Source organism: Saprolegnia parasitica, assembly GCF_000151545.1.
Source record: "Saprolegnia parasitica CBS 223.65 unplaced genomic scaffold supercont2.57, whole genome shotgun sequence".
In the NCBI taxonomy this organism is placed as follows: Eukaryota; Oomycota; class Saprolegniomycetes; order Saprolegniales; family Saprolegniaceae; genus Saprolegnia; species Saprolegnia parasitica.
In genome coordinates this window covers 27,446-54,650 of record NW_012156451.1, presented here as the reverse complement: position 1 = coordinate 54,650, position 27,205 = coordinate 27,446, and the positions used below count along the sequence as shown (strand labels likewise).

Here is a 27,205-nt window from a genome sequence, read left to right as displayed (position 1 = left end):
ACCACACCATGGACCTTCAGCTGGTGATGCTCGGCGTCTCGAGCGCGTTGACGCTATTTTCGTTCCTTCTCTCGAGCTGGCATGTATGGAGCCACCACACGTACTACGAGGCAGCCACGCGGCTCCGTCGTGACGTGCGGTGCATCTTGCTCTTCGTGCCCGTCTCTATTGCCACGACGTACGTGAAGCTGGCCTTTCCCACCACGAAGCTTCTCTTTGCCACGCTCCGGAATTGCTGCGAGCCCGTCGTGTTGTATGCCTTCTACGATTTTCTCGTGATCTGGCTTGGCGGTCCGTCCGTTCTCGTCGAGTCGCTTCGGGGCAAACGACAAGTGAGGCACTGGGCCGGCGTCCAATACTACCTCGAGCCGTGGCCCATGAACAGTATCTTTCTACGCTTGACCGCGGCTGGCATTTTGCAGTACATCGCCGTAAAGCTCGCCGTGACGTTCCTTATCGTCGTCTCGTCGCTCCTCGGCATCTACGGCGACGGCGAGATGTTCAACCCGCTCCGCACGTACGGCTATCTCTGCGTTGTGCTCACGCTGTCGCAGCTGTGGGTGCTCTACTGCCTCGTGCTTTTCTACCTCGCGACCGTGGACGAGCTACGTCCGATGCGGCCGCTGCCCAAGTTCCTCGCCATCACGGCCGTTCTCTTCTTCACGAGCTGGCAAGGCATGCTGCTCGAGATTGTAGCGCACAGCACCGACCGCTGGAACGCTGTAGCTTTCTCAGTGCTCAGTGTCGAGTCGTTGCTCGTTGCGATCGTCCACCTTGTCGTATATGACGTGGCAGATTTCGTGCGCATCAACAAGTGGCACTACGGCGAAGGCGGTGGGACTTGTGTAGCGAGCAACTTTGCAGCGCTGCCAGCGGCCATGGCCGCCGACGTCAAGGACGCTGCCGAGACGATGCGCAAGGACGACTTGGGCGGTACGATTCTCACAAAGAAGCAGCTCCTAGCAGCGGCGTTTGACGAGTATACGCCGACCTCGTCGCCCTTTGCCTCGCCGACCTCGAGTGGCACAGCGAATGAGACGACCTACTTGCTCTAAACGAAGCGCAATACATGTTGTCGTATAACCCGTTGCGACAAAGTGACGATACCTTGTGAAGAGCTACTGTCTATCGCTGCTGCTCGCAAACCACGAGAAGAGAGCTTCAATGCAAGTCGTCTCATATGCATTGCGACAAAGATCGCAACAAGCGTGGTTGCTGAACGCTAGGCATAGGTACCGGTAGTACTGTACTAGTAGTGCCGAGCCCAAGTCGTCGTCGTCGGTCCGTGTGAGCTGGAACCAATTAGATAGTACCGGTAGAGGGCTACAACATTGGAGCTCCGTCAATGCTTTACCGGTAATATTTCCATGCCGTCTCGAAGCGCGTGGTTGCAGTCATTCATAAAGTGCTCGAGCAGTCGATGGCCCATCCACCAACATACATTTGCAGTACACGGTGGAGCTGCTCGATAGGATACCCATCGTTGGCGGAGGCATGGCTATGTGCTATCGCTCGGTTGTCGTTCGCTCACTCACGCGGCGTCGTAATATTCTGACGGCTGCAGCTATCGGTGCCAATCTGCAGGACCTACCTCCTCGCCGCGATGGCCGCTCAGCGTGTCGTAGCGAGTCTGTCGCGCAGTTGCGGCTGCCTTCGATCCAGTCTTTCACCAGGTGATAGCCTGCGCTCCATGTCAAAAAAGGGTGCGTCGACGTTGGGCCGGCTATTTTCTTGTGCCAAAGGGTGCCTCGTTTACCTACTTTTGTCATCAAGAGCGTCAGCCAAGCCCTCTTTTAGGGCAAACTCATTGACTGCGGGCAGGCTTGGTCGCACAATCAATCACACTGGGAAGGCGAGCCCATGGAGATCCTCTCGATCGCGTTCGCCATCTCGGCCGCGCTGACGCTGCTCACGGTGCTGCTCTCGGGCTGGGAGGTGTGGACGCATCTGCTGTACAATCCGCAGGCCGGCATCCGCCGCTACGTGCTGCGCATTCTGCTCATGGTGCCGATCTACGCCGTCACCTCGTACCTCGCGCTCACGATTCCCGAGTACAAGATCTACTTTGAGACGATCCGCGACTTTTACGAGGCCTTCGCTTTGCACTCGTTCTACTACTTTATGATCGAGTTCCTCGGCGGGCAAGAGGTGCTCGCGCAGCGCCTGCGCAGCCACAAGCACGACGCGCACCACGTCATGGGCTTCCAATGGTGCTTGAACACGTGGAAGATGGGCCCGCAGTTTGTGCGCATGAACACGCTTGGCATTCTGCAGTACATCCCGTCCAAGATCTTCATCACGGTCATGACGTTCGTGAGCATCATCTTTGACTTTTACGGAGAAGGCGAGTACACGAACCCGCTCGTCGCGTACGGCTGGCTCACGCTCATTCTGACCGTCTCGCAGACGTGGGCGCTCTACTGCCTCGTGCTCTTCTACCACGGCTGCCTCGAAGAACTCGCGCCCATGAAGCCCTTCCCCAAGTTTATGGCCATCAAGATGATCATCTTCTTTACGTTCTGGCAGAGCTGCACCATCTCGGCGCTCGGCAAGTCGGGTGTCATCTCCGAGTCGTGGCACATTCGCTGCAAGAGCATCGAGTGCGACCCGATCAGTGGCATTTGCCACTATGAGGAGTGCTGGGAGACGGCCGAGATTGGCGCCGCGCTCAACAACTTTATCGTGTGCGTCGAGATGCTCCTCTTCGCCGTTGTGCACCATTATGCGTTCAAGATTGACGACTTCCTCCGCATGGAACGCGAGAAGAACAACGAGATCACGAACAACGTCAAGAACGGCCTCCTCGACAACCTCCTCGACGCGATCTCGATCACGGACGTCGCCAAAGACATCCAGTACTCCAAGATGCAGCTCCTCACCGAGAAGCAGCGCCTCGCGCTCGTGTTTGAAGAAGAAAAGAAGAAGCGCAAGGGCGGCGGCCACGGAATCGAGACGGCCGAGCGCTCGCTGCACCTCGAAGCGAGCGGGGTCAAGCAACCGCTGCTCGCGCCAACCGCTGGCGTCAAGCCGCCGGCCCGGCGACCGATGGCGCCGACCGAGACGAGGGAGGAGGCCCGCCGCCGGCTCGCGACCCAGTATGAAAAGCTGGCCCACAAAGACTCGTTCGAGTAAGCGTCTCCTCGTCGCTCTCTGCTCGCTATCTGGTCAATATACCCGTCCTTGCTCGACTCCTAGTGTGGTGTTTGCTCCTTGCAACGTCCGTTGCATCTACCGCGGTCGGAACAGAAGGTGCAGGAGCTAGCGATGCCCGTTGAAGCTTGTGTCCACGCCGAGCCTCTTGCGCTCTTTCAATAATGGAACGGTCAACATCTCCATCTCGCATACATGGCGTCTGCAGTGCTCTGAAATGACGCAATGACGCGACGGACAGGACCGATAGGGTGACACGGGGTAAATTATACGGTGTGGACGATCAATGGTGCTGGCTCGACGGCGAGGGCGGCGTCGCGTGGTGGTGGTGGTGGTGGTGCTGGCTCGTACTGGTGCTGCTACTACTACTACTGTGGCTCGAGCTGCTTTTATTCGAATTCTTTCGGTGCGGCGTCGACTTGGGCACGGGCGCTTGCGGAATGAGGTCGCCCCTCCGGAACCGCATCGTCACGGGGCGCGTCACCACCGTGAGGGCTTGGATGCACTGGTCAAACGGGAGGCCGCGGAGGTCCGTGTCGCCAAGGTGCACGAGGATGTCGCCGAGATGCACTTGCTTGAGGTGCGGTGGGCACACGACGTCGTCGGCGTTCTGGTACTCCATGCGCGAGACGAACGGCGCGTTCGTCATTGGGTGCGCCGAGAAGAGGAGCCCGAGGCGGCACTTGTCGGGCCACTCGAGCGCATACTCTTGGCGCGCCGGCGTGTGGCTCGCACTGCGCGAGCTCGTGGGGTACACGGGTTTGGCCGGTCGGAGAAAGCGGAGCACGACCGGCTTGGGCATCGTTGCGAGCATCGATAGCGTGTCATTGAGCTTCTGCTGCGGCGTAAACGGAATTCCATTGGCGCCTATCGGTAAGACACCTGTTTACACACGCTCAAAAGGAGAAGGCGTTCGTACCGAGAAGGATGTCGCCGAGCGCCATGCGCTTGGTGTTGTCGTTGTTGCCAGTGACGCGCGAGACGACGGCACGGCGCGACTCGGGGTGCGGCTTGAGCGTCACACCGAGCTCTTGGCCCGCGCTCCACGTAATCTCGTACTCGAACGAGATGCCGCCTTTACTGGAGGACTCGGGCGGGTGCGACGACGACCGCGCCACCTTGGCCACGGGGACGTCCGTCGTGGGCTCTTCTTTCGGCGGCGACGACCGGTGCGTCGACTGCGGCTGCACCGACAGCGGGTGCAAGATCGTGCCCGAGGACGAGGATGCCGGTGGTTTGTTGTCGTCCATGTCGGCCATTTCCGACTTGCGAATTGCAGCGAGGTTCATCTTTTTGAGCTCGAGCGCGGCGGCGGCGGTGGCGGCAGCAGCAGCCACAATCGCAGCGTGGGCCTTGTCCAGCGACATGGCCGTCGACGAGGAAATCGGGCCATTCAGCACCGACGACGACGGCGGCGGTGGCGACGACAGTGGTGGCGATGCCAGCGGGGGCGGTGACGAAATCGGCGCCGGCGAGTCGAGCAATTGGTGCACCGTCCGGTGGTGTTTGTCGGGTGTCGTCGCCGAAGCGGATTGCTTTTGCCGGGGCGAGTGCAAACTCGAGCGCTTCGAGCGCTCGGACGTGCCACTAATGGCATTATTGCCGGATGGCGCGTCGACGTCGGGTTCGAGGCTTGTTGTTGCTGCTGCTGTTGTTGTTGCTTGCCAAAGAAGCCCCGCGACGTGTTTTTCTCGGGCGTGATCGAATGGCGCTTCCCGCCGTCGTCCGGCTTGGGCTTGCCCATCTTGACGGCGTCCTTGAGCGCGGACGAGAGTTTGGTCGTGAACGGAATCCCGTCATGCTTGTCCTTCTTGTTCCCGTTGCTCGTGGACGGCGGCGGCGGCGGCACCGTCGTTGGCGGTGGCGACAGCTGCTTCTTGGACGCTTGGAGCTTGAGCTCGATCGCTGCCTTTTCTCGCCGAAAGCGCAGCTGGAGCGGCCGCTTGGCCTGGCGCAGTGTCTTGAGCACTTCGTGGAACTCGATGCCATCGACGCAGTCGTCGTTCACCCACACAAGCTGGTCGCCGACGCGCATGCTCGCGCTGGTCGGGGACGACGGCGTCTTGCCTTGCTTGGTCTTGGCCGTTTTGGCAACGCCGACGTCGGCAACGATCGTGCCGTACGGAGCGCACTTGAGCGTGAAGCCCAGCGGCTGCTTCTTCTCCCAGCCTTGCTCGTACTCGTCTTGTCCAATCTCGGGCCGCAGCGAGACTTGGCGCAAGTCAGGTGCGAAATACAAGGTCGCGGGCTTGATAACTTCGTGGAGCTGCTTGATGGCCGCGTTGAACGTGCCAGACGACGTGTCGTAGTTGCCAATCGAGATGAGGTAGTGACCGGGCACAATGTCCTTGACCTGCGCCGACCGGTTCTTGCCCGTGATGCGCGTCACCTGCGGGTACGGCACGTCCTTGTTGGCGACGAGACTCACGCCAAGCGGGCCTTCTTCCCAAAACACCGGGTACTTGTTGTCCATATCAATCGACGGCGCTTGGCTTTCCTTGGCCTTCTCTTCCGCCTGGAGCTCTTCGAGGCGCGCCGCAATACGCTGCGCAATCGAACTCTTCCACGCATACGCGCCCGTGCCTTTCGACGTAAGGTCCTTCTCCATGGGCGGCGCGGCCGAGTCGGACGCGCGCCGAAACGTAAGCGCAGCGGGCTTTTGCGCGACCTTGAGGAGGTCGATGACATCCCGAAAGTTCATGCGGTGCGTCTCTTGGTCGCCAATGCGCACGAGGTAGTCGCCAATCTCGACGAGGTGGATGCCGAGCATTGAGCTCTTGCCCGTGAGCTTGGTCACGGCGGGGAGGAAGAGCGATGTCATCTTGAGCCGAAGACCAAGGAGGCCCTCTTCCCAAATGAGTTTGTACATGGCGCCAGTGGCTTGCGACAGCGTCGCGGCGCTGTGGTCGATCGAGACGCGGCGCATCGAGAGCGGGTCGCCACTCGACACTGGCAGTTCGTACTCGTCGTCCGGGTTCTCAAAGTAGTTTTCGACCTCGATCGCCGGCGTGTCGGTGAGCGAGCCAAACTCAAAGTTGAGGTCGCTCATGACCGAGTCAAGCGTGACCGAGTCGAACGAGTCGCGCGCCTCGTCGTAGAGGTCGTCGCCATGGCTTGCTCCGTCGTCGTCGTCATGGTCGTCGCGGTCGTCGTTGCCAAAGATGTCGCTGTCGCTGTCGTTGAAGATGTCGTCGCTCATGCCCGAGAAGCGCTCCGACATCGGCGACCGATTGACGTCGTCGTTGTCGCTGTCGTCGAGGTCGTTGAGGTCGTCTTCCGGGATGTGGATCGTGTTGCGCTCGATCTCTTGCTCGTCGTACTCGAGGTCGTCGCTGAGCCGCTCGACGTCGTCGGCGTCGCCGCCCGGCACGTCGAACTGGAGGCTGAAGTTCTCGAGGTCGGGCCCGCCGGACCCGAGGAGCGCGTCCATGTCGTACACGCCGCCCATGTATCGCGACATGCTAAAGTCGTCCTCTTCCGTCCTGGTGGCTGATTCGGCTGTCTTACAAGCGCCGAGCGTAACCTATCCCGCGATTTCATTGGCCAAAATTCGCGTTTCCGCTCGGCAACACAAAAAACACTTCTCCGCAGGTCGGGGCTAAACGCACGCCACCACGCTGCCAGGCCCCCACGGTCCGTCTTGGGCCCTCTTCGCACGCGTGCTCCCACGGTCTTACGGAAGCGGCGGCGCGGCTGGGCCAAGCGCCGGCAAGCAATTCTTGGCGCGGCAACGGCAATGTCACGTATCCGCCGTACAATTGTAGCGCTGCCAGCTGCGGTGTGGGAACGCTGGACACAAAAGCTCGAGTGGCGCGGGTGCAAGATTCGAGCGCATCAGGATAGCATCGGCAGAGGTGGACGCGTAAGACGGACGACGACGCCTGTTGGTCGCGCCAGCGTATGCGCACTGGCTACTGCGACGTAGGCAGTCGCTGCCTTTCTGCTGCGCTACGATCTTATAGTGCGTCCACGCAGTAGGTCGGACAGAAGAGTCGTGGTCCATGATAAACTTGCTAGTCTATTAACACGGCAGACACCGCTATGTCGATCACGCTCGCTTTACGCTGGCAGCGTCCCATCGTCGCCGTCGCATGGGCGCAACGTGCTGTCCATTTCGTTCCAAAAATGCGTCCCCACGAACGCACTCGACGAGATGCAGCCGCCTATTCGACACGATGCAGGCCTTTCTGCAGAGGCTTTTGAGAAAGGACGCACCGACGGGCTGACCGGGAAAGCACTCGCACGTGCCGCCGAGCGACTTGGGGAGCTGGTCCGCGTCAATGTGCGTGTGCAGTGTCGGCTTGAAGTTTTTGCCCAAAATGGAAATTTTCTTGCGCGAATTCTCGTTGAGGAACACCTCGATGAGCTTCCACGTGCCGTAAAAGAAGAGCGGCGCGTTCACGATGAAGACACGGTTGAGCGTCTCGGGGTAATGATCTAGTTTTACGTCCGCGTTGACATATACACACCGATCAATTTACCTTGGTTGATGACGGCCACCTCCTTGACAAATTGAAACACCACTTTTTTGAGCGTGTGCATGCCAATGCCCGCGAGGTCATAAATGATGGTGGACTTGACCATGGTCTTCCCGACGCGCTTGGCCTATTTGGAGCGTTCGACGATGGAGGTATGATTGCGATACGTCGTACGGCGTTGGGGAAGGTGTAGTGCATTTGAAACTCGCATTTCTGAATGTGCGCGTTGAGAACGTCGTCGAATTTGCACGTCTTGGCCATCGCGTCCGTGTCGAGGCCCCCAATGTCCTCGATGAGGAGTACGTTGCCTTCCTTATCGACGCCGTGGCAGCCTTGCGGCTACAGTAACGTGAATCTTCCTCCCATATACGACGCAAAGACCTACGAGGTAGCGGCGGATGACGTCGGCCTTGGCCTTAGGCACCATGAATTGCTTCGCGAGGCGCCCGATGTTGTTCTCTTCGCGCCAGCGCATGCTGTCTCGAATCATCTTGAGCGACTCGGCCTGGGTCGGGCGCGCCGCCAAGTACCGCGTGAGCGTATCATCCAGGTTGCCCATTGGCACGAGACCCGCGGTTTCCATGCGCTCGAGCGGAAACTCGGCCAGCACCGAGGCCTTGAAGGATGCGAGGTCTGCTGCCATGCTTCTGCGTTTCGAATTGTGCGGCACAGAAGGAGACGGAGTGAATCGAATGCGCCATCTTGATGCGTCCGTTGGCGTCAAAATACCACCCGAAACGGCAACGGCCAAGTGGTGGGTCTCCCGTTGCACGTTTGGCGTCTTCCGACGTGCTATCGTAGGAAGCGGGGTAGTAGGTAGTACACTGCTTCCATGTGTGCACAAGAAGACAATATTCGGCCCCATCCGCTGTGCCTGTCGAATAGGACAAGTGTCGTACGGATGCCATAACCTTAGAGTTGGAAGCTCGTGTCGCTCTGTGACATGTGTCCTTTGAGTTTGATTAGTGGCCTCTGAATGTCATGTTCCCCTGCGACGCAGCCTTGGTGTCGGGTGTCGGTGATAGCTGCACAGTGCAGTGCTCGTCGATGCACCAATGAATTCGACACGGGCGGTTACTTGCCGAGCACGCCAGCAGGGACATATAGATGCTTCATTAAGGACCAAGCCTTACGGCTCCAGTGCGAGGTACTTGTCTCGGCTGTAAATGGCGTCGGGGCACCGGGCAAACATGAGACGCCGGAGCTTCTCAAACTCGACGTCTTCGGTGCTACTGCCGACAACGTGGTCCCACGCGGCCGCTTCGTCTTCGAGGGTGTACCCTCGGTCCTTCGTAAAGAGGTTCGAGTGCCAAAAGAGCACGCGCAACGTGCACGTCGTCGGCGATGTCCGATCAAGAACGTACCTACAAAGCGAGCGTTGGACCATTTGTTGAGCTATAATATACCTGCATACCAGAAGGTGCGGTGGTGCCACATGTGGTTGTGGTCGATGCGATCGTCGTCCTGGACGCTGCCGCCGACAAAGACGACGCGGTCAAGGGTTCGAAACTCGCGGCTGAGAAACATGTCTGTCTCGCCGTCGTCTTCCTTGGCGCCGCAGCGGTACAAGAGCGTTGGGTCGACTTGTGCTAGGAGCTACGCAATTCTAGCATTACTCTATACCTCTTGGCAAGGAAAATACCTCGCGATCGACGAGCGAGTAAAAGTCGGGGAGGCTATCGCCTCGAAAGAGCGAACGGATCCGACCGGAGAGCGCAGCGTCGGCCGCCTCAAGCGACAGTGGCAGCTCCCGCTGGATGCGCCAGTAGAGGTTAAACGTATCGTCGTGGAGGACTTGGACGTTAAAGTCCACAATGGGCCGGGACGACGCGCCCGGAAAGCCATAATGCGAGAGCATGCGGTCCGTGTTGTGGTACCACTGCGTCGTGATCCAGTCGACGCCCAGCTTGCGCGCATTCTCATCTGCCAGCAGCGTCACGCGCGGAATCGACGACGTCCGGGGCACACCCTACGCGCTACTATGAGCGACGGGGCGCCGATGATGGCTCGGAGGACCGAGATAGCGGACGCGGTCACCCAGCGCGAGATGGCTTGCGCGAGCCGGGCGCGACGCGCGTGTATCGCGCGGAGGCGCAAGTTCTCTCGCGACGCGTCCTTGGTGGCGGCGGCAAAGACGGCGGCCACGTGCGACCACGCGAGCGCCGGCGGAATCGCGAGCACAGCCGATAGCTCGTCGATCTCGGCCTCTAGCTGCGCACGGTCGGCCTGGTAGCGCGCCCGGAACTTGCGCTGCTTGAGACGGTTCTTGAGGCGGTAGTCAGCCCGCGGGTCGTCCTCGAGCACGGTCGGCGCGAGGCTTTCATCCTCATTCGGGTTTGTGTCTTGAACCATGATGGGCGTAATGGAGATTGACCGCCTCTGATTGGCCACGATTGCTTGGATTGTTCCGGATTGGTCCATTGTGGATGCCAAATGCCACACATGAGCTTAGTCGATGACGGCCAACTAACTAGAGACAGGCGACATTCAGTGCAGGAGCGACGAAATCTTTTTGCTCAGATGCTCAAGTACTGTACAAAGTAACCATCGTGGCGGCCGTTCTAGTGCAGTGGCAGGGTGGTGCCATGCTGATGGCGATCGATCATTCGTGTAGCATTATTCCTCGCGCACGGTAGAGAGACCTTGGCAACGGTATAGGTAAACTGTTGCAGCTATAAAACCCGTTCGGATCAATATCTGCCAGAGGTGCAATCGAGCCATAGGCGTCTGAGCTGTCTGGGCGCCTATTCTGGCGTCGGAGGACTCGAACGTCGTTGGCCCGCGTAGTAGTAGATAAACTCACCTGGAAAGCAACGGCGGTGTACCGGGAAGCAACAGAGAGACTTTTACGTCAATGTGTTCCATTGTCGCGCTGCGAGGGCTTTGTGCAGTGTGTGGCAGTAGATGCCTTATACAGTGGTTGAGCACTGGATATTTGACCTGCACAGCACTACAGCCGCTAGGTACACGGCGATGAGTTTGTATCAATCTATCTGTAAGATAGGCCTACCGAGAAACCGTTAGGATGGGACTGCACAGGAGCCTATGGCCAGGGCTCCAGTAGTCAGTTAGCCTATCTAGTTCCCTATTTGCCTCTTAGTACACACGCTGGTGTTTGGAAGTACGGCCTCCCTTTGTCTGGCGTTTGGAGGCGGAATCAGTCACACAGTGACACGATGGATGACAAAATTGTGCACTCTTTCACTCGAACGTATACCAATTACTAGTACTACTTGGTCAAGTTGCGGGCAACAAGGACCATGCAGAGCAGCGCGAGCAGCATGAGGCCCCAATTGAGTCCGAGCTGGAGCATCAAGCCCGATCCGGCAACATCGACTTTCCACGAGATGGCACCGCCCGCGCTCTGAAAGGCCTTGTAAAGCCCCACGATGCGCGCGAGCTCGGACGCGTCGTTGGTGAGCGCCCCAATCATCCAGTAGACATAGGTCTGGAAGGTCGCGTCGAGGAAGCCGTAGAGAAGGTAGACGACCATCGGAAACGCGGCTTTGGCGTCGGTAAAGTCGATCAGTTCTTGCGTCGACGTCCGCGTATACGTCGACTGGAGGCCCGCGCCGAGCGCCCACGTCAACACGCAGAGCGCCGTGAGCACAAACAAGCCCACGCGGGCTCGTTTCGCGCGCGACCAATCGTCGACGTCGAGGAGTTTGGTGCCAAAGACGAAGGCGCCGAGCATCTCCATGGCCCAGTAGAGAGCGTTGTTGAGGCCCCGTGTGCGAAGCGTGAAGAGCTTTCCGTTGACGTTGTTGAACTGGTAGGCGTAAAAGAAATTCGAGTAAAACGCCGCGGGGAGCAAGCAGAGCACGCGGGGATCGCGGAGCGCCGTCCAGAGACCGCGGAGCTCGATGAGCGGCGACGTTGCACTCGTGGGGTACTCCACGAGCGAGTGGTCCGAGCGCACGACGCGGTGTGGGCGACGCAGCAAAAGCGCCAGCAGCGCCCCGAGCACCATGATGGCCATAAAACCAATGTACGTGGCATCGTTCACGGTCGATGCGGCCGAGTGGAAGTTGCAGCCGAACGGGATAAAGCCGCCGAGGACGCCGCCGAGGTTGAAGACAATCCAGAACGTCGAGATGAACGTGCCTTTTTCGTGCTCACTTGGGTACGCCAGCATCATGGCGCCTTGCGCTGTCCAGAGCAAGGACGCGCCAACGCCGAGGAGGCCGCCGGCAATAACGACGAGGGTCGACGAGCCATGGATGTTGTAGTGGAGGAGCGACCCAGCATAGACTGCGTACGTGAGACCGCCGAGGAGCACGCAAGGTTTCGGTCCGAGGAGGTTGTGCATCGAGCCCGCGAGAAACGAGAAGAGTGCAAAGCACGCGTAGAGCGCAACGTTGGCGTTGGATGCTACCGACGTGTCGAGCTGGCCACCGCCGCCGAGGCCGTTGAGCGCGTTAAACATACCGGGGCACGCAAAGCAGATGATCCCGAGCAGCACGATCTCGCGAAAGGCCGTGGCCCGGGGCGGCGGCGCCTCTCGTTCGAACGGCGTGTGTTTGGGACTCTCGCTCATCTACCCGTATTGGTACTTCGCTTGTGTCTGTGATCGGCAATGGACGACGAGGAGGCTTTGCCTGCGACAGACTGAACGTTACAGGTCCGAGCATGAACAGCTGGTTGACGTAACCCACTTCTCAGTGGCCGTCGATTCCGCGGCCATGGTGCCGGCACCCTCTACTCTTTTTACAGCGCAGAAATCACTATTAGCTCCACTCCAACTATGGTATCAAATCTCTGGATTCACGCTCTCACTCGACGTTCGACGCGAGGGCGATGACCTCGTCTATCGGCGGCCATCCATCACGAGTCGGGCCTCCAAAAGCCGTGCCTCAAGAGTTGTCTCGTCCCACTCGTCGTTTTGACATGTAGTGCCAAGCGAATTAGCGACTAAATCGTCCGTTGTCGCGTTTCCACAGGGCACACTACTGCGAAGCCATTTGACGTGGTGCCGAATCGGGTTGTTTTACGCGTTTTATTTATGCAGTCACTGAGGCGCGGTCGCTACGCGCTTGACGCTTGGTTTGGCGGGTGCTCGGCGGACGGCGGGATCGGACCGTCAAAGATTCGCTTGTACAAGTTGTACAAGAGGAGCACTAGACGCAAGTTCAATTCCAGTTGTCTGCTTCCATTCCGCGCATACCTTTGCTCTTGCCGTTTGTGTCGTTCATGGGCACGCGGTCGCCAAAGAGCTCTAGGCCGAGGATATCAGACCAAGCGAGCGATGCTTGCGCGACGTACTGCGTTCGTCAATGAGCTCGTGCAGGCCGTTGCCATGTCCACAGACGCACGGCATGGTGTTTTCGACGTGCTTGTTGGGGCGATCGCGCGACCGTAGATGCCGTGCGGGTGGCGCACTCTCTGGTGCTGGCATCTACGCGTGTGTGCTGAGTTGCCCGCGTCTCGTAACCAAGACGCCACGTACCCGGGAGAGCTTGTAGAGACTGCAACGGCCATCACGACAGACGGTGCACTTGCCGCGAAGGTCGTTGTCGCCGTCTCGGCGAAAGATGACTTGGCCCAGGACGTCTAAGGATGGCAATATAGATCGTGCCACGCGTGGCGCTGTGGGTTACCGTAGGGCACACCGCGGAACGAGTGGTGCTCTAAAATCCGGTCGACGTTGTGGCGTGTGTACGCTGCACAGAGGTTGAGGAGCGATGGCGGCGAGAGCGGCCCGACGTGGATCGAGTAGAGGTCGTGGAGGCGATCTGTGCCGTCGTAGCCGCCGAGAAGGTACATGCGGTTGGTCACGACGACCGCTCGATGGAACGTGCGGCTGCTGGGCACATACCCGCTTGTGTACACTTCGCTCCACGTGTTGGTCACTAGGCACTCCATAAGTCTTTGCTACAATGGACACATGTAGCGTACCGAGGTCGAGGCGCTGGAGGTCGTTGAAGCGCGAGTGGGCCTTGTCGACGCCGCCAAAGACAAACATACTGTCTTCGTAGATGACGGCCGTGTGGCGGTACCGGTGCGGCGGGCTCTTGCCCGTTGTCTTCATGACAGCCCAGACGCCTGTCTCGAGATGGTACTCGTACAGATCGTCCAGCGTATCGCGGCCGTCCCAGCCGCCAAAGATGACGAGCCGCTTTGACGCCTCGTGCACCGCGCCCGAGTGACCGAACCGACCGGACGGAATTTGCCCCGTCGCGTCCATCTTGCGCCAGCGCTTCTCGAGGAGCTCGTAGCGGTACATGTTGTTGAAGCGGCTCGACCCATTGTAGCCGCCGAAGATATAAATATTCGACGCGTGCAGCACCATGATGTGGTCCGTGCGCGACTCGGGCTTGACGATCGAGAGGTTGGGCATCTCGCTCCACTTGCGCGTCTCTAGCGTCATATTCGTCAGCATCCCGGCTACGCCAGTAGTGCTTCGACGACGTACCAAAGTTGAAGAAGAAGAGGTCGTTAAAGTAGTTGCCGTCGCGCCCGTCGTAGCCGCCAAAGATGTACATGTTGTTCTCATGGACGACGCCAAGCGCGCCCGACCGCCGAGGCGGCAGCGTCCCGTTTACATCCACTTGCGACCACATGCACGACTCTACAAGCATCCGCCATCGCATGAGCTCTGGGCATCCCGCCAGAATGGCGTACCAATGTCGAACTGGAAGAGGTCTTGCTGCCTCCGCCGCCGGTCCGTGCCACCAAAGACGTACAACGTCGCGCCTGCGTGGCGTGAGCTCGCCATCATCACCGCGCCAGCATGTACCGTAGGAGACGACGGTATGGCCTGTCCGCGGGCTGTAGCCTTCGCCGAGCGTCTCGATGCGCTCCCAGCGGCGCTCGTCTACCAAGCGCGTGTGGCCATGAGACCGTGCCCGGCGCGGGCTGACGTACCGATGTACTCGGGCTCGGGTTCGAAGAGCTGCATGTCCCTCTTCCTAGGTCGACGGAAGCAAAGTGAATGGAGCGTCGGTCGCGGCCGCTTAACCTTCTTCGCCACGCGACGCCTGGAACAACTCGCCGGTTTCCCAGAACAAATCCGGATAAAGATCGCCGCCAACTTCGATTATTCTACTTCGATGCCCGTCGTGCGTCTGCGAGGGAAGCAGTGACCTGCTTTTTCACGTGCCATTCACGCCTTGTGTGCCAACGTCACCGTGTGCATCGTTTCTGCATTGGATAGCCCCGAGAATGCGACGTACGGCGCGTCCTCTCCGTCTACGGCAAAGGACTGTCCGAAGTATATTGGCAAGCACATGGAGACGGCCATTGGTGATGCACGACCTCAAAAAGATGGAATACAGGTTGTATCGAGCGCGAGCATAACCTTTGGTTATGCTGCGCGCGAACATAGCTCGTCAAACGAGATGAATTCGATCAGTTGAAGGTCGTGGCCGAAGCTGCGAACTTCGCTATCCGGATAAAGTAAACGCTCTAAGCTTCGAACTTTTGTTGGGGCGGCTGCAGTTTCGATGCTCACGGCGATGCCACGTCAGTTGCCAATGTACGACGACCATGTATGTCCGTCTACTGGTAGAATGACGTGCGAGTCGCGCCACGCCGCTCTACGGACGGCGGTCGTCGGATCGTCGTCGGCGTCGGTGGTTTCGGGCGACCTTTCGACACAGACCGCCAACGAGCCCGACCAATCTCGCCCGACCAATCTCGCCCGACACCCTGCACTAGATACAATGCTCGAGGACACGCATCCTCCTCATTAGTGACCATTGGACGATGCACGGCGGAGTGTACAGCAGCAATAATCTGGTGTGTTGGTGCAGAGACGCGGGTTCCATCACACAAAACCATGCCTTCGTCAAGACACATACATTTGCCGAGTGATTACTCGTACTATGCAATTCTTAAACCAACGCGATTCCTAGAGGTGGGGTCGTTTTAAGCCGCGGTCGGACGTCCCTTCTTCCAGGGCCCGTGCGGTATACCCTTCTCGCCGAAAGGTCGTGAGGAAATGGACCATTTCGAGGTGTCCCATGCGTGCGGCGCCGTCGATCGCTGCCGCCGTGCAGCCTTCATGCTGGTGTAAATGGAGGAATCGAACCACGTCTAAATGGTTGTGTCGCGCGGCCGCGTCCATGGCCGCCGTCGTGCAGCCTTCCATGCGATTTTCGTGCAAATAGACAACGGTCGCCATGTGCCCGTTGGCCGCCGCGCCGTCCATCGCGCGAGCCGTCACATTGCCGCTGCGATGCTGTAGCAAGAGCTGCAGCATCTCAACCGAGCCGTGGGTCGCGACCGTATCTAGTGTGTCGCGCTCGCATTCTTCGTCCGTGTCGGCAAGCAGCGCCGTCACGAGCTGCAGACGACCACGGCAGGCGACCCGGTGCAAGATTGGCTGCGTTCGGTACGGCAAAAGAAGCATGCTGAGCTCGTCCTGGCCCGCATCAATCGCGCGGAGGAGCGTTGCGTTATCACGTGGCCAGCAGGACAACGGAGCCTCGCCAAGGGAGACGAGGAGTTGAACACGCCCAGATCGCACAGCGTACTCGATGGCCTTTTCGCGGTCGGCGAAGCGGCACAGCCCCAAGAGAAAATGAACCGCACCCGTTTGCCCGGCTCGAACCGCCGCCTCCAAAGCACCCTCGGTGGGAAATCGATGCGACGCTGCCACGTCATGGAGGTCGGAATCACACGTGGGATGCCACGTGGAGTGAACGAAGTCAAGCACCTCGTTGAAGCCGGCAGCGGCCGCGTCTGCCAGTGCGCGCTCGTCGTACGCGCATGCATGTTCTTGTGACGTCACCTCGCAGTCTAGTGTCCGGACGCGACGGCCGTGTCAAGCACGGCCGGCGTTCCGTAGTCCTCTAGCAACGTCATCACGTTTAGGTGACCTCGGCACGCGATCGGATGCATACGACGTGGTAAGAAGCGCCCTGGTGAGACCACAGTTGTTCTTGTAGGCTGCCACCTCGAGCGCGCGCAGGACGTAGTGCTGCGGCACTTCTGTGCTTCGATCGAGCACCGTCGTAAGCAGCGTTGGATCCTGGATATAGCTCGCATACACCAATAGCGCACCTGCAATGTCGTCGTGCTTGAGCAGTCGGTGAACGTCTGTGGCGGCATGAGCACGTTGAAGGTACGGGATCCATGTAAAGAGACGCAAGAAAACGCCGACCGGATCGCCGTCGCATGCGAAGCCCTTCCACTCGGTCGCAAAAGTTAGCGTTGTCGCTGCGAGGCGCGGCTACGGAAACGGCGTTCGGGAAAACGCACCGGCCTGGCGCAGCAGCACGACGAGGTGCTGCGTGTCGTGGTCGTAGCCGTCTTGGTACGCCGAGATGCGGCGGAGCAACTCTGCGTCCGTGACGATGGGCCTGGCCATGCTGTCGAAAATGCAAGTGCCAATGGTGTCAATTGGTCTGCGCTAACGACGACGGTCATCGGTGTTGCAGAACGACGACCATCACTCTAGATCGTCGTTCGGTTGTTGAAACAGTGTTTGTGACACGATTTGAACCAGTGTTGGGGGCCGACGAAATGCAATTGCCGAAGTGGTCTTGATAAAGACTTCAGTTTGCAAAAGGAATAATCGAGTCGTTCGATTTCAATTGATACTACGATACCGACGCCAATGCACTACCAGCTCGTGCGCGAGAGTCATCGCGGTACGTACGCCGTACACAAACGCTGTATTACAAACACTGGATTAGAAACACTGTCTTTACAATGCCACCGATGCAAAGTCAACGGATTGCTTGCACGTCGACTGGATGCGATTCACTGTATTTCATAGATAGTCGATAGGCATAAACTTGGCAGCGAGAACGAGGGTGCTACGACGCTTCGTACTCGAACGTGAAGAGCGCTTTCCATGCGTCATCGGGCATGGCCATGTCCCGCCGGCTAATGTCGTGGAATCGCTGCTTTCGGACATGCTCGGGGCCGTCGCCGAGGTCGCGTTTGAGCACCGCGGCCTCTTCTGCCCACGTCACGGGCTTCTGATTGGACAAAAAGGACGAGATGGTCCAGACAACCCGGAGCCGCGTCCGGTTGGGGCCCACCGGTTCGAGCACATGCCTAGTCAGCAGCGACGGTGTCACTTGAATGCTACTCTCGAGGGGGAGTACCAAAACATGCGGTTGCGAAGGTAGTGGCTCTCGGGGAGGAGAGCGTCTTCGTGAATGTTGCCGGACACAAATACAATACGGTCGCTCGTGGCGTCGGCGGGGAATTCCCGCGTGAGAAGCACGTCGGTGCGCTTCTCCGAGAGCACGACCCGACGATACATCATCTTGCGTGGCGCCACGTCATCCAAAAGCTATCAGGTAGGTTTACTATGTGTTGGTGGCGTTGATAGATGTACCTCTTGGTCGAGCATTTCAATTGGGAATGCCGACGTGTCAGCGCGCAGCTTCCTCCAAATCGGCAGACGAATGCCAGCGTACACGTCTTGTATAGGCAGTTCGTATTCGTGCTGGTAGCTCCAAATAAAGTGGAAGATATCGTCGTCGCCTTCGACGACGTGGAAGCAGTTGGTGCCGCCGTTCGATGGAAAGTTGCATTGGGCAAAAAACCGGTCCGTGTTGTTGCGCAGGTGGAGCGTGTACCAGTCAAACCCCATCTTGCGAGACGTCCGGTCCGCCGACAAGCTCGTGCGACTCCAGCCGAGCGACTTTGGCAGCATTGACTACACCATGGAAGGTCAGCCGCCAGCGATGATGTGCACAACGTACCTGCACCGATGGCCGCGTCATCGACGCGACCCACTTGGTCATCGTCGCGATGATCTGATCCATCTCGTTGCGCTTGGCCTTGAGCGCACGGTTTGACGCGCTGGCTTCTTCGCGGGTCTCCGCCAGCGCCGAGCACACGTCGTCCCAGCCCAAGGGCGCTGTGAGCTTGTGGACTGTGATGATGGTCTGGAGGCGCGTCGCCTGGTCGGCGAGGTCCTCCTTGGTCGCCACTAGTCGCTTTCGGTACCGCTGGACCTTGGCCGTGTTGCGCAGCGTGCGAGTCGTCCGGGCATCGATCGCCTCGGGCATGCTGTCTGCGAATTGCACTTTCGCCAGTACCACGGGTGACCAACACTCCACCTGACTACTATCCAATACGTTCAGGATGTGAATGCGCAATCTAACGTTAGATAGGAGTGTGCCTCGATTACCGCTTGGTCTTTTGCGACGATGCATCGAGGTATAACGCACATACGTACCATCTGCTGGGTGTGTGAACTCATCGCAGCGATGAGGGGCGACCGCATCCTTTGCCATTGGCCTGACGATGCCGGTACTGCACGTCTTCCATCAACTATCGGCACATTGTATTGTCTTCCTCTATGATGCCAAAAGTGTCAATGCGATCGAAAGAGATGTTCGTGCTCCACGCACCGTGAGATGCTGAATGATGGTGGCTGCGTGGAAGCACTTTACCGGGAAGTGCAACCAACGTGAACGACTGAACGCTCACTTGTGCACTTGGATGCAGGCCGTTTCCGTCGGCTCAGCGGCACCTCTTTTTCCTATCATTCTCATAGGCTCGCGGTATGGCTCTTTATGATAACGTCACGTGCACGCATTCGTGCATTGGTTGTTGCCCATGGCCCTCCAATCCCTGTGCTTTACGTTGCCGTGTGCCTCGCTCGTGTCGAGATGCAGACGGGACCTAGTCGACCTCGATCTTTGTCCAGTCGGTGGATACTTGATTTATACCCAGGAGGTGTGGCTCAGGTGTTGCCCCTTTCTTCTCTATCCCTTTGACGTTGCCAACGGAACCCTAAAGTTGGTTCTTGGAATCTCGATTGTCTTTGGTGGTCCTCGAGAGCCCTTGGACTAGTAGCGTACAAGACAACGGAATGATTTGTGCGTGGGCCATGAACGTGTGTGACAAATATGTACATAGTGCGTCCGACAGATCAGTGCTCCAGACCGGTGATGCGGCTCACCACCTTGCTCGGTATCCATCGCGCGCGTTTGCGGTTGGCGACTCTTACCGTGCCGCAAGACGGTTTAAAAACAGTGCCTGAGCAAGCTATCCGAGCATGGATTGATCAATGTAGAAATGGATCGAGCGCTCTCAACAACAGCCGGTTGAGAACTGGAATCTGCGGAAATCAGGGAAATCAACTGTGATCTTGGTGCTGACGTCGTTGCGCAAGGCGACTACCACGGGCAGTCTAGTACGCTCGTACTTGCGCTTGGGTCGTTTACAAAGGTACCGATGGGTCTTTGACGGGTTTGCATGCCTCTTTGCTTTGTGCACATGCGCGCTCATGACGGTTCAATGTTGAAGTTGCGTGATACCGCACCGGATGACGCCGGATACGGCTCCGACAAGAATAGAAATGCCTTAAATCAAACCACGTTCCCGTGACCGCCACTAAACGTAAGATTATTATGCGCATACGAAACACAGGTATAAAAAGGCATCCAGTCCTTTCTACACGGTCACTGGACGGCGGTAACAACACGCACTGATGCCATTTGCAATTTGCAATCAACACTGCGCATGCGTCGGCCCGTCGACCCCGCCGAGCGGAAGCGCCGGAAGCGCATCTACAACCGTCAGAAGCAGCAGATCTACCGCCAGAACACGCTGGACGAGATCCGTGCGCTACAGGCGCTTGTGCCCGAGCTCGAGGCGCAGCTTCACGCGCTGCAGCAGCAGCAACCGCCCTCGACCTGCTTACCCTGGCGCGACGTGGCACTTGCGCTGCACGATGGCACGCAGACGAGCCACGCCGACAACTCAGAGCTTATAGCCAAGAAGTCGACCAACCGCACGCTTCTGCGCGCGATGGTCACGTGGGTTGCGACGCAGCGCGGTCTTGCGGTACGCCCATGCTGGAACATGGACCCTCACGCCCCTGGTGATAGGCGACACCGCGGTGTACGACGCCGTCGTGGCGCCATGTAACGCTTCTGGCGGCACCAGACGCGCGAAAACTGGGCGTCGACTGGATCACTCAGCACGTGCTGCACAACACGGACCGGATTCTCGCGCAATACGGGCTGCCAAGCACGGCCGACGTCCCTGGCGTCCTCCACCTCGAAGGCATCCAGGACGAGTGCATGCAGTATACGATCGTGGATCAGAAGACTTACCCGGCGTCGCTCTCGGCCCACGCGGCCTTTGTCCGCGCCAAGCTCGCGAGCTGGTTGCACGGCAACCTTGTTGGCCATCGCGACGCGCTCGACCTCCTCGACACCAACGTACGTCGTCATCAAATTTGTGTCATCTCATGCGGCGTTGGCAGCTCGTCCACGAAGTCGACCCGCGCCTGCTCTACATCCACAGCCAGAGCGTTGCGCAGGGCTCGAGCCATTACATGCTTTTCCGCGAGTGCCACGTCTCCGAGTCCCGCATCGTCTTCGTGGGGCAAAACATCCACGACGACGAAGCGCTGCCGAAACAAGCGCTGACTTGCAATCGCACGTTCTGGTACATTGGATACGATTGGAACGAATCTTGACCGCGCGTAGGGTCGTGCTGGACCGGTGCGACGATGGCCGCGTCACACAACGCATGGTGCTGCAGCGGTCCCAACACTATACTAAAGACGGGTTTGTGTCGCTCGATGAAGAGGCCCACCTGTGGGGCTGCGACCTTCGGCACTGCACGACCGACGACGAGAAGGCGGCGCGCTTCCAGAGTGAGCTCACGGCGCTCCAGACAAAAATGCACCGATTAGCGTGGGTGCACTTGATAGCATCGCCGTAACGTCAATATTAACATGGAACTTCGTCCCACCAACGCGCTCAAGAGCCATCGAGGTGGTCACGTCGATCGAAGGCACGTTGCGGAGGTGACCAGTTGACATCAATTGCCCATACTGATTTGTTGCCCTTGGTTGATTTAAATCGCTTTGTAGCAACTGGGTACTCCAGCTCGTTGGAATCTCGGCCGAGTATGACGAGACCTGAAAATGGTCGATTGACGCAGCTCTATGAAAGACGACTGGACGGCGATTCCAGTGTATGTACGTACATGTAGGATGCGTCGAGCGAGAAATATGTGCTTCTTGCTCTATCATCTTCAGCTCGCATCGTCGCTACCTTTGCACTGAAAACTGGGTGCGCAAAACGCGTTCATCCACATTTTGTTGTGTAATATCAGATCTGGCCCAATGACCATGATACGCTTGTACATAGCCACACGTCCTCGTCCGTGCTACGGTAAACTGCGACTGCGTCCCATACAGTATTGGTATACGACTCGGTCCTATCTTTGATGTCGCTTTCATGATGCGGCCGGTACCATGCGGCAGGAACGTTGACGAACCAAGCGCTTCTGCCGAACGTATTCACATCGTTCGGACGTCGGTGGAGTGGCAAAGTGCACCTTGTAATGCCACCATAAAAGCGGAATCATCAGACATTGCCTTTGACGGTCACGTTCGTTGTGACGTGGCGCGCGTATGACAGAGCCGACTCTAAAGTACATTTATCACATATGTCCCAAATAATGTATATGAACCTTTTGTATCTCTATTTTTACCAACAAGTATGAGCCTTCTTCAAGCATGAGACACACAGGATAATATTGCCAACGCGTACGGTAGCCGCGCGGAACATTGCGTCGAAACAGCCTGGCATTCGAAGAACCGGCCATCGACCTCCGCCTGAGCCCAACGCATGAAGAGCCTCTGCCACGCGCTCGAGCCATTCGTCATTCGCCTCGCTCTACTTCAGGCGCGATGGGCATGCTGCGTGTGCTACTGGCCTCTGTCGGGCTCGTCCATGCGGCCTCGGTCTGTGACCTCCCCGCGTTCCAGGCCATGCCGCTGGCGACGCTTGGCACGGGCCCGCTTACGATGAAGGCCATCACAAACGGCACGGACTCGTGCTTCCAGGTGAGCGTGCCCGCCTCGGCGTCCGTGGCGTGGGCCTCGATCGCCATTGCATCCAGCCCAAAGATGGTCACTTCGCCGATCGGCAACGTTGTCATATACGATGCGAACGCCCAGGCGCCGCAGCTCTACGAGATGCTGAGCTACAAGAAGGCTGGTACCGTCCTCGCTGCCGACCAGTCGCCGGTCGTCGCCAAAGCCGCGTCGGTCGTCAACGGTGCCATGACATTTACCTTCGAGCGCTCGAACGGTGTCAAAATCGCGTCGGACGTGGCGATTGTCCCGGATGCGTACAGCACCATCAACTACGCGTACGGCTTGACCAAGTGGCCGTCCATGCACGAAGGCCGCGGGTCGGCGCAAGTCGCTATTAAAGCTGCAGCGGCCTCGGTCTGCGACTCACCGGCGTTTGCCGCGGCGCCGCTTGCGACGTTAGGCAGCGGTCCAATGCAGATCAAGGCGCTGACCGACGGCAGTGACGCGTGCTTCCAAGTGAGCATGCCTGCGAGCTCGTCCGCGTCGTGGATTGCGATCGCAGTCGCTTCGTCGAGCGCGATGGTCACGTCGCCGATTGGCAACACCGTCATCTACGACAGCACGGCGAAAGCACCGCAGCTCTACGAGATGCTGAGCTACAAGAAGGCAGGCACCGTGCTCGCGACGGACCAGTCGCCGCTCTCGGTCGTCTCGGCGTCGGCGGTCAACGGCGCGCTCACGTACACGTTCCTCCGATCCAACGCCGTCAAGATTGCCTCGGACGTGGCCGTGCGTCCAGATGCATACAACATTATCAACTGGGCGTACGGCACGTCGCAGTGGCCGTCGATGCATCAAGGCCGAGGCTCGGCCAACGTCGTGATCAAGTCAATCGCGGCGTCCAACGCGGGTGGCAACTCGCTGCCGCCGATCGACAATGCGTCCGAGTCATTGCGCGTCATTACGTACACGGACGTGATCACGGCGGCCACGTTCATGGTGATGCTCCTCCTCGGGATTATCGTGACCCACGTCGGGCGGTGGCACATTCTCAACCACAGCGCCGTGTGCGCGCCACCGACGACCGGGTATTGCATGCGCTTTCGGTCGACCTTGGCCGACCTCAAGCTCGGCGAGTGCATCGTGCTGATCGTGTACCTCCTGGCGCTCTGCGTCGTCTCGTTCTCGGTGCACGTCAAGTTCGCGAACGCGCAGCCCGGCCAGAGCCTCGTGCTGGTCACGGGCCATCTCGGGCTCGTGAACCTCATGCTCATTCTGCTGCCCGTCGCGCGCGGCCAGCACTGGGAGATCCTCTTTGGCATCTCGCACGAGCGCATCCTCAAGTTTCACAAAGGGCTCGGCCGGTCCTTTGTGCTCTTGTGTGCACTGCACTTCGCACTGAGCTTGAACCAAGGCGGGAGTGCGACGTACGCTGCGCCGTACGGGACGCAGGAAGCGATTCCACTCTACGGCTTTGTGTCGTTTCTGGCCTTTGCGTCCATGGGCCTCTTGGCGTTTGAGTCGCTTCGGCGCAAGTACTATGAAGTGTTTTACTGGCACCACCGCGCGTCGGCGGTCGTGGGGCTTGTCTTCGCCGTGCTGCACGCGCCTTCGATTCTGATCGCGATGCTGTTTCCCCTTGCCGTCTACGCCCTCAACAGCCTTTGGCGCTTCGCCGCGTACTTTCATTCGCACGCTGCGACGCTCGAGACTTACAGCGACGGCACGACTCTGATCACTCTCGCGTCGACGCTGAAAACGACCAAGTACGCGCAGACAATGAACCCGTGCGCGTTCTTTTACATCAACATTCCGACGATTTCCGGCGTCCAGTGGCATCCGTTCTCGGCGATCGCGACGCCGGATGGCAACTCGATTGGCTTTTGCGTCAAGGCGCTCTCCAAAGGATCGTTTGTCGACTCGGTGCATGTCCGAGCGCGCGGCGCGCTGGAGGTCGACCCGGCACTGGCTCATCTTCGCGTCCGCGTCGAAGGGCCGTACGGGAAGGCGTCGGTGCTCCTGCATCAGTACGATGTGGTCGTCTTGGTCGCGGGCGGGATAGGCGTCACGCCGATGCTCAACATCCTCAACCAAGACCGGCACAAGCGCTCGAGCAAGGCGACGCAGCGCATGGTGCTGCACTGGATCGTCCGCGAGCCGCACCAGCTCCTCTGTGCGGACCCGCTCATGTACCCGCTGCCGTCGCATGTCGAGTCCCACTTGGTCGTGACGTCGGCGACGGCGAGCGGCGGCATCCTCAACATGGCGGGCGAGTCGGTGGCCTACAGCAGCGAGAAACCGCGCATGGACGAGATCATCAACCGCGAACGCTACAGCCGCCGACGCGTGTGTGTACTCGCGTGCGGCCCGATCGGGTTGGTCAAGGACGCACAGATCCAAGCCGACGCGTGTGGGTTCGATTTCCACAAGGAAGTGTTTTGTTTTAAGTTATTCGCAAAATATCACATAATGAAATATGTACACATGGACAATTCGCTGTCAATGTTGATGTCATCGCTCCACCACGTCCTACACGAATAGTGTGTCCCTCGACACACTATACGGCCCCGCGAGAACACGCAACGAGTCAGGAGGCAGGGACCGGTCGCATGTCTGAGATGATTCAAGAAGAGGGAAGAAGAAAGAAGACGGCAATAATATCAAGGATGAACCGGCACCATCGTTCGCTTGGTCAACAATTTGAATTGCGCAGAAGCGCACCATCATTCCACACGTGGTCTGGCAGCACCAGTTTCTGCAACGTCGCGGGATGTGGTACCATCTGCCGAACGAGACCATCCAGCCAACCCTACCCACACCCATCGCCAAGTCGTCGGTTACCTTTCAAGCACACGTTCCTCGGGCGGACGGCCTGCAACCCATCATGATATCATTCCATCATGTTCGTGCAGTGTACAACGGCAGAGCAAAATCGGACGTGGCGTCATCGTTCGACGAGGATGTGCGGAACTGGTGTCGGTGGTACAGACATCTGTTTGTTGACGGTCGAGAGCTCTGGACCGTACATGCAAACTGCCTCGATCGGTCGAATCGAAACGAATGAGCCGTGCATTTTGACTTTGGCAGCATGATTGGTGCAGTGCTTGTCGCGCTGACCCTTATCCACAGCGTCTACGCCGACGACGTCGATTGCACGTCGCCGGCCTTTCTCGCCGCGCCGCTCGTGCCGTTGGACGCGTCTCTCTCCCTGCGCAGCCTCGTGGTCGATAGCGCGAGCGTCTGCATTCAGCTCATCTTGAAGGCGCCGGCGGCATCATGGGTCTCGGTCGCACTCTCGTCGTCGCCGTCGATGGTCACGTCGCCGTTCACACGCGCGGTGGTCTTTGACGCAAGCTTTGCGACGCCCAAAGTGTTTGCGATGCAAGGGTACGCACCGAGCCAAATGGTCGCAGCACCGACACCGTCGATCTCGCTGCTGAGTGCGTCGTCCACCAACGATGGGCTCTCGCTGACGTTCCGACGTCCGCTCGTCTTTTCGTACCAAGGTGACGTCGCGATCCACGTCGACAATGAGAACGCCAACATCCTCAACTGGGCGTACGCGTCGTCTCCATGGCCGGCGATCCATAGCGCAAGGGGGTCTGCGACAATCAAATTTACGACAAAAAACGATGCGCCGAGTAGCATTGCAACCACCGAGTCGGCTCTGCGGTTGACGCCCGATACGACGGTCGTCACGGTCGCGTCCGTCATCTCGATGATCATGCTCGGGCTCATTGCGACGCATTTTGGCACGTGGCGCTGGGTGAACCATCGGGGCTTGCTGCCGCCGCCTCGGCGCCTCTCGACGCTGACCACGCTATTGATGCCGCTCGTGGACTTGAAGGTGGGCGAGGGCATCATTGTGCTCATCTACTTGGCGTGCCTCGTGCTCGTCTCGACGTCGGTGCACGCCAACTTTACCGACGCGCCGTCGCTTCGTCGATGGAGCCTCGCGTCCGGCCACCTCTGTCTCGTGCACATCATGCTGCTGCTGCTCCCGGTCGCCCGCGGACAGCACTGGGAAGTGTTTTTTGGCATTTCCCACGAGCGTATTCTCAAGTTTCACCGGTGGCTCGGCCGGCTCAGCATCGGTTTTGGCCTCTGGCATCTCGTCGCATCGGCACAGAACGGTGCGTCCATCACGGCGACTGGTCCGTTCGGCTCGCAGCAAGTGTCACCCGTGTATGGGTTTGGTGCCCTCGTCGTGTTTTCAACGCTGGGTCTCTCGGCGATGGTGCGTCGCCGGTTCTACGCGCTCTTTTACTACTACCACCGTCTCGCGTCCGTCGTTGGCTTGGTGCTCTTGCTATTGCATGCGACTGCCGTGCGCTACGCGCTCATCTTTCCCCTTGGCATCTACCTCTTGAGCGGCCTCGGGCGCCTGCGCGGCTTGTACCTCAACAAGTTCCATGCGTCGATCCACGTGCATGGGCACAACACGGTCACGTTTGAGCTCCCGACCACCGAGACGACGCGCGCGTGGGCTGACCGCCTCCATACCGGTGCCTTCTTTTACGTCAACATCCCAAGCATCTCAGCCGTCGCGTGGCATCCGTTCTCAGCGATCGTGACGCCGGACGGCGACTCGATTGGCTTTTGCATGAAGTCGTTTACGAAAGGCCGGTTCGTCGACGCGGTCTGGGTTCGCGCGCACCAAACGCTCCAAGACAATGCGTTCTTCGTCCTCGACAGCCAGCAGTCGGCACCGTCGATGCTTGTTCGCGTCGAGGGCCCGTACGGCCGCGCCAGCGTCAACGTCGACAAGTACGACGCCGCCGTCCTCATCTGTGGCGGCAGCGGCATCACGCCGATGCTGAGCCTCATC

The 27,205-nt window shown here is 58.8% G+C and overlaps 12 protein-coding genes across 12 annotated transcripts in view; 4 read left to right on the top strand and 8 right to left on the bottom strand.

The window, feature by feature from the left end:
• Positions 1–8: 8 nt before the first annotated feature.
• Positions 9–1,055, top strand: SPRG_10577 (hypothetical protein; the record flags this gene model as incomplete). Its single annotated transcript, XM_012349704.1, has 1 exon — positions 9–1,055. The coding sequence occupies one exon, from the start codon at positions 9–11 to the stop codon at positions 1,053–1,055; it is 1,047 nt and encodes a 348-aa protein (XP_012205094.1).
• A 775-nt stretch (positions 1,056–1,830) lies between these two features.
• Positions 1,831–3,132, top strand: SPRG_10576 (hypothetical protein; the record flags this gene model as incomplete). The annotated part of the gene is made up of 1 exon (XM_012349703.1): positions 1,831–3,132. Exon 1 carries the CDS (start codon positions 1,861–1,863, stop codon positions 3,130–3,132), a length of 1,272 nt encoding a protein of 423 aa, XP_012205093.1. The 5' UTR covers positions 1,831–1,860.
• A 301-nt stretch (positions 3,133–3,433) lies between these two features.
• Positions 3,434–6,610, bottom strand: SPRG_10575 (hypothetical protein; the record flags this gene model as incomplete). The annotated part of the gene is made up of 3 exons (XM_012349702.1): positions 3,434–4,017; positions 4,070–4,737; positions 4,770–6,610. The coding sequence occupies 3 exons, from the start codon at positions 6,608–6,610 to the stop codon at positions 3,434–3,436; spliced, it is 3,093 nt and encodes a 1,030-aa protein (XP_012205092.1).
• Positions 6,611–7,128: 518 nt separating this feature from the next.
• On the bottom strand, positions 7,129–8,280 carry SPRG_10574 (hypothetical protein). The gene is made up of 5 exons (XM_012349701.1): positions 8,014–8,280; positions 7,803–7,967; positions 7,632–7,755; positions 7,366–7,587; positions 7,129–7,313 (listed from the first exon to the last, which is right to left on the bottom strand). The coding sequence occupies exons 1-5, from the start codon at positions 8,269–8,271 to the stop codon at positions 7,210–7,212; spliced, it is 873 nt and encodes a 290-aa protein (XP_012205091.1). The 5' UTR covers positions 8,272–8,280; the 3' UTR covers positions 7,129–7,209.
• A 447-nt stretch (positions 8,281–8,727) lies between these two features.
• On the bottom strand, positions 8,728–9,996 carry SPRG_10573 (hypothetical protein). The gene is made up of 4 exons (XM_012349700.1): positions 9,645–9,996; positions 9,271–9,597; positions 9,043–9,224; positions 8,728–8,992 (listed from the first exon to the last, which is right to left on the bottom strand). Exons 1-4 carry the CDS (start codon positions 9,978–9,980, stop codon positions 8,758–8,760), a joined length of 1,080 nt encoding a protein of 359 aa, XP_012205090.1. The 5' UTR covers positions 9,981–9,996; the 3' UTR covers positions 8,728–8,757.
• An 861-nt stretch (positions 9,997–10,857) lies between these two features.
• SPRG_10572 (hypothetical protein) lies at positions 10,858–12,165 on the bottom strand (the record flags this gene model as incomplete). Its single annotated transcript, XM_012349699.1, has 1 exon — positions 10,858–12,165. The coding sequence occupies one exon, from the start codon at positions 12,163–12,165 to the stop codon at positions 10,858–10,860; it is 1,308 nt and encodes a 435-aa protein (XP_012205089.1).
• Positions 12,166–12,595: 430 nt separating this feature from the next.
• SPRG_10571 (hypothetical protein) lies at positions 12,596–14,538 on the bottom strand. Its single transcript, XM_012349698.1, has 10 exons — positions 14,493–14,538; positions 14,365–14,442; positions 14,250–14,321; positions 14,041–14,196; positions 13,524–13,985; positions 13,226–13,477; positions 13,075–13,178; positions 12,891–13,023; positions 12,793–12,843; positions 12,596–12,745 (listed from the first exon to the last, which is right to left on the bottom strand). Exons 1-10 carry the CDS (start codon positions 14,524–14,526, stop codon positions 12,654–12,656), a joined length of 1,434 nt encoding a protein of 477 aa, XP_012205088.1. The 5' UTR covers positions 14,527–14,538; the 3' UTR covers positions 12,596–12,653.
• A 939-nt stretch (positions 14,539–15,477) lies between these two features.
• Positions 15,478–15,978, bottom strand: SPRG_10570 (hypothetical protein; the record flags this gene model as incomplete). The annotated part of the gene is made up of 1 exon (XM_012349697.1): positions 15,478–15,978. One exon carries the CDS (start codon positions 15,976–15,978, stop codon positions 15,478–15,480), a length of 501 nt encoding a protein of 166 aa, XP_012205087.1.
• A 389-nt stretch (positions 15,979–16,367) lies between these two features.
• Positions 16,368–16,938, bottom strand: SPRG_10569 (hypothetical protein; the record flags this gene model as incomplete). Its single annotated transcript, XM_012349696.1, has 3 exons — positions 16,368–16,420; positions 16,500–16,787; positions 16,830–16,938. 3 exons carry the CDS (start codon positions 16,936–16,938, stop codon positions 16,368–16,370), a joined length of 450 nt encoding a protein of 149 aa, XP_012205086.1.
• A 386-nt stretch (positions 16,939–17,324) lies between these two features.
• On the bottom strand, positions 17,325–18,599 carry SPRG_10568 (hypothetical protein; the record flags this gene model as incomplete). The annotated part of the gene is made up of 4 exons (XM_012349695.1): positions 17,325–17,633; positions 17,684–17,874; positions 17,920–18,243; positions 18,290–18,599. Coding segments are annotated over 4 exons (1,069 nt in total), but the record flags the coding sequence as incomplete, so codon positions are not given.
• A 1,448-nt stretch (positions 18,600–20,047) lies between these two features.
• SPRG_10567 (hypothetical protein) lies at positions 20,048–21,272 on the top strand (the record flags this gene model as incomplete). The annotated part of the gene is made up of 4 exons (XM_012349694.1): positions 20,048–20,384; positions 20,429–20,764; positions 20,809–20,993; positions 21,035–21,272. The coding sequence occupies exons 1-4, from the start codon at positions 20,061–20,063 to the stop codon at positions 21,270–21,272; spliced, it is 1,083 nt and encodes a 360-aa protein (XP_012205084.1). The 5' UTR covers positions 20,048–20,060.
• A 976-nt stretch (positions 21,273–22,248) lies between these two features.
• The window catches only part of SPRG_20928 (hypothetical protein), a gene marked incomplete at both ends in the record, with an annotated part of 7,252 nt that continues 2,295 nt past the window's right edge, over positions 22,249–27,205 (top strand). The window contains 3 exons of the mRNA XM_012349770.1: positions 22,249–24,791; positions 25,465–25,935; positions 26,023–27,167. Of these exons, the coding sequence (XP_012205160.1) occupies positions 22,249–24,791; positions 25,465–25,935; positions 26,023–27,167 (4,159 nt within the window). The remainder of the gene's footprint in view (positions 24,792–25,464; positions 25,936–26,022; positions 27,168–27,205) is intronic.

Bases quoted from the DNA above. Each gene is read 5' to 3' on its own strand.
- SPRG_10571 (XM_012349698.1), bottom strand. From the start codon at position 14,526: ATGCAGCTCTTCGAACCCGAGCCCGAGTACATCG. The intron at 13,986-14,040 runs GTACGTCGTCGA...ATATGACGCTAG, and splicing joins CCTCTTCTTCTTCAACTTTG to AGACGCGCAAGTGGAGCGAG. The intron at 13,478-13,523 runs GTACGCTACATG...TGGAGTGCCTAG, and splicing joins CCTCCAGCGCCTCGACCTCG to TGACCAACACGTGGAGCGAA.
- SPRG_10574 (XM_012349701.1), bottom strand. From the start codon at position 8,271: ATGGCAGCAGACCTCGCATCCTTCAAGGCCTCGGTGCTGGCCGAGTTT. The intron at 7,968-8,013 runs GTAGGTCTTTGC...ACGTTACTGTAG, and splicing joins ACGTCATCCGCCGCTACCTC to CCGCAAGGCTGCCACGGCGT. The intron at 7,314-7,365 runs GTGCGTCCTTTC...CGTGTCGAATAG, and splicing joins CTTTCCCGGTCAGCCCGTCG to GCGGCTGCATCTCGTCGAGT.
- SPRG_10573 (XM_012349700.1), bottom strand. From the start codon at position 9,980: ATGGTTCAAGACACAAACCCGAATGAGGATGAAAGCCTCGCGCCGACC. The intron at 9,598-9,644 runs GTCCTCCGAGCC...AGTAGCGCGTAG, and splicing joins TGACCGCGTCCGCTATCTCG to GGTGTGCCCCGGACGTCGTC. The intron at 8,993-9,042 runs GTATGCAGGTAT...CTCGCTTTGTAG, and splicing joins TGGCACCACCGCACCTTCTG to GTACGTTCTTGATCGGACAT.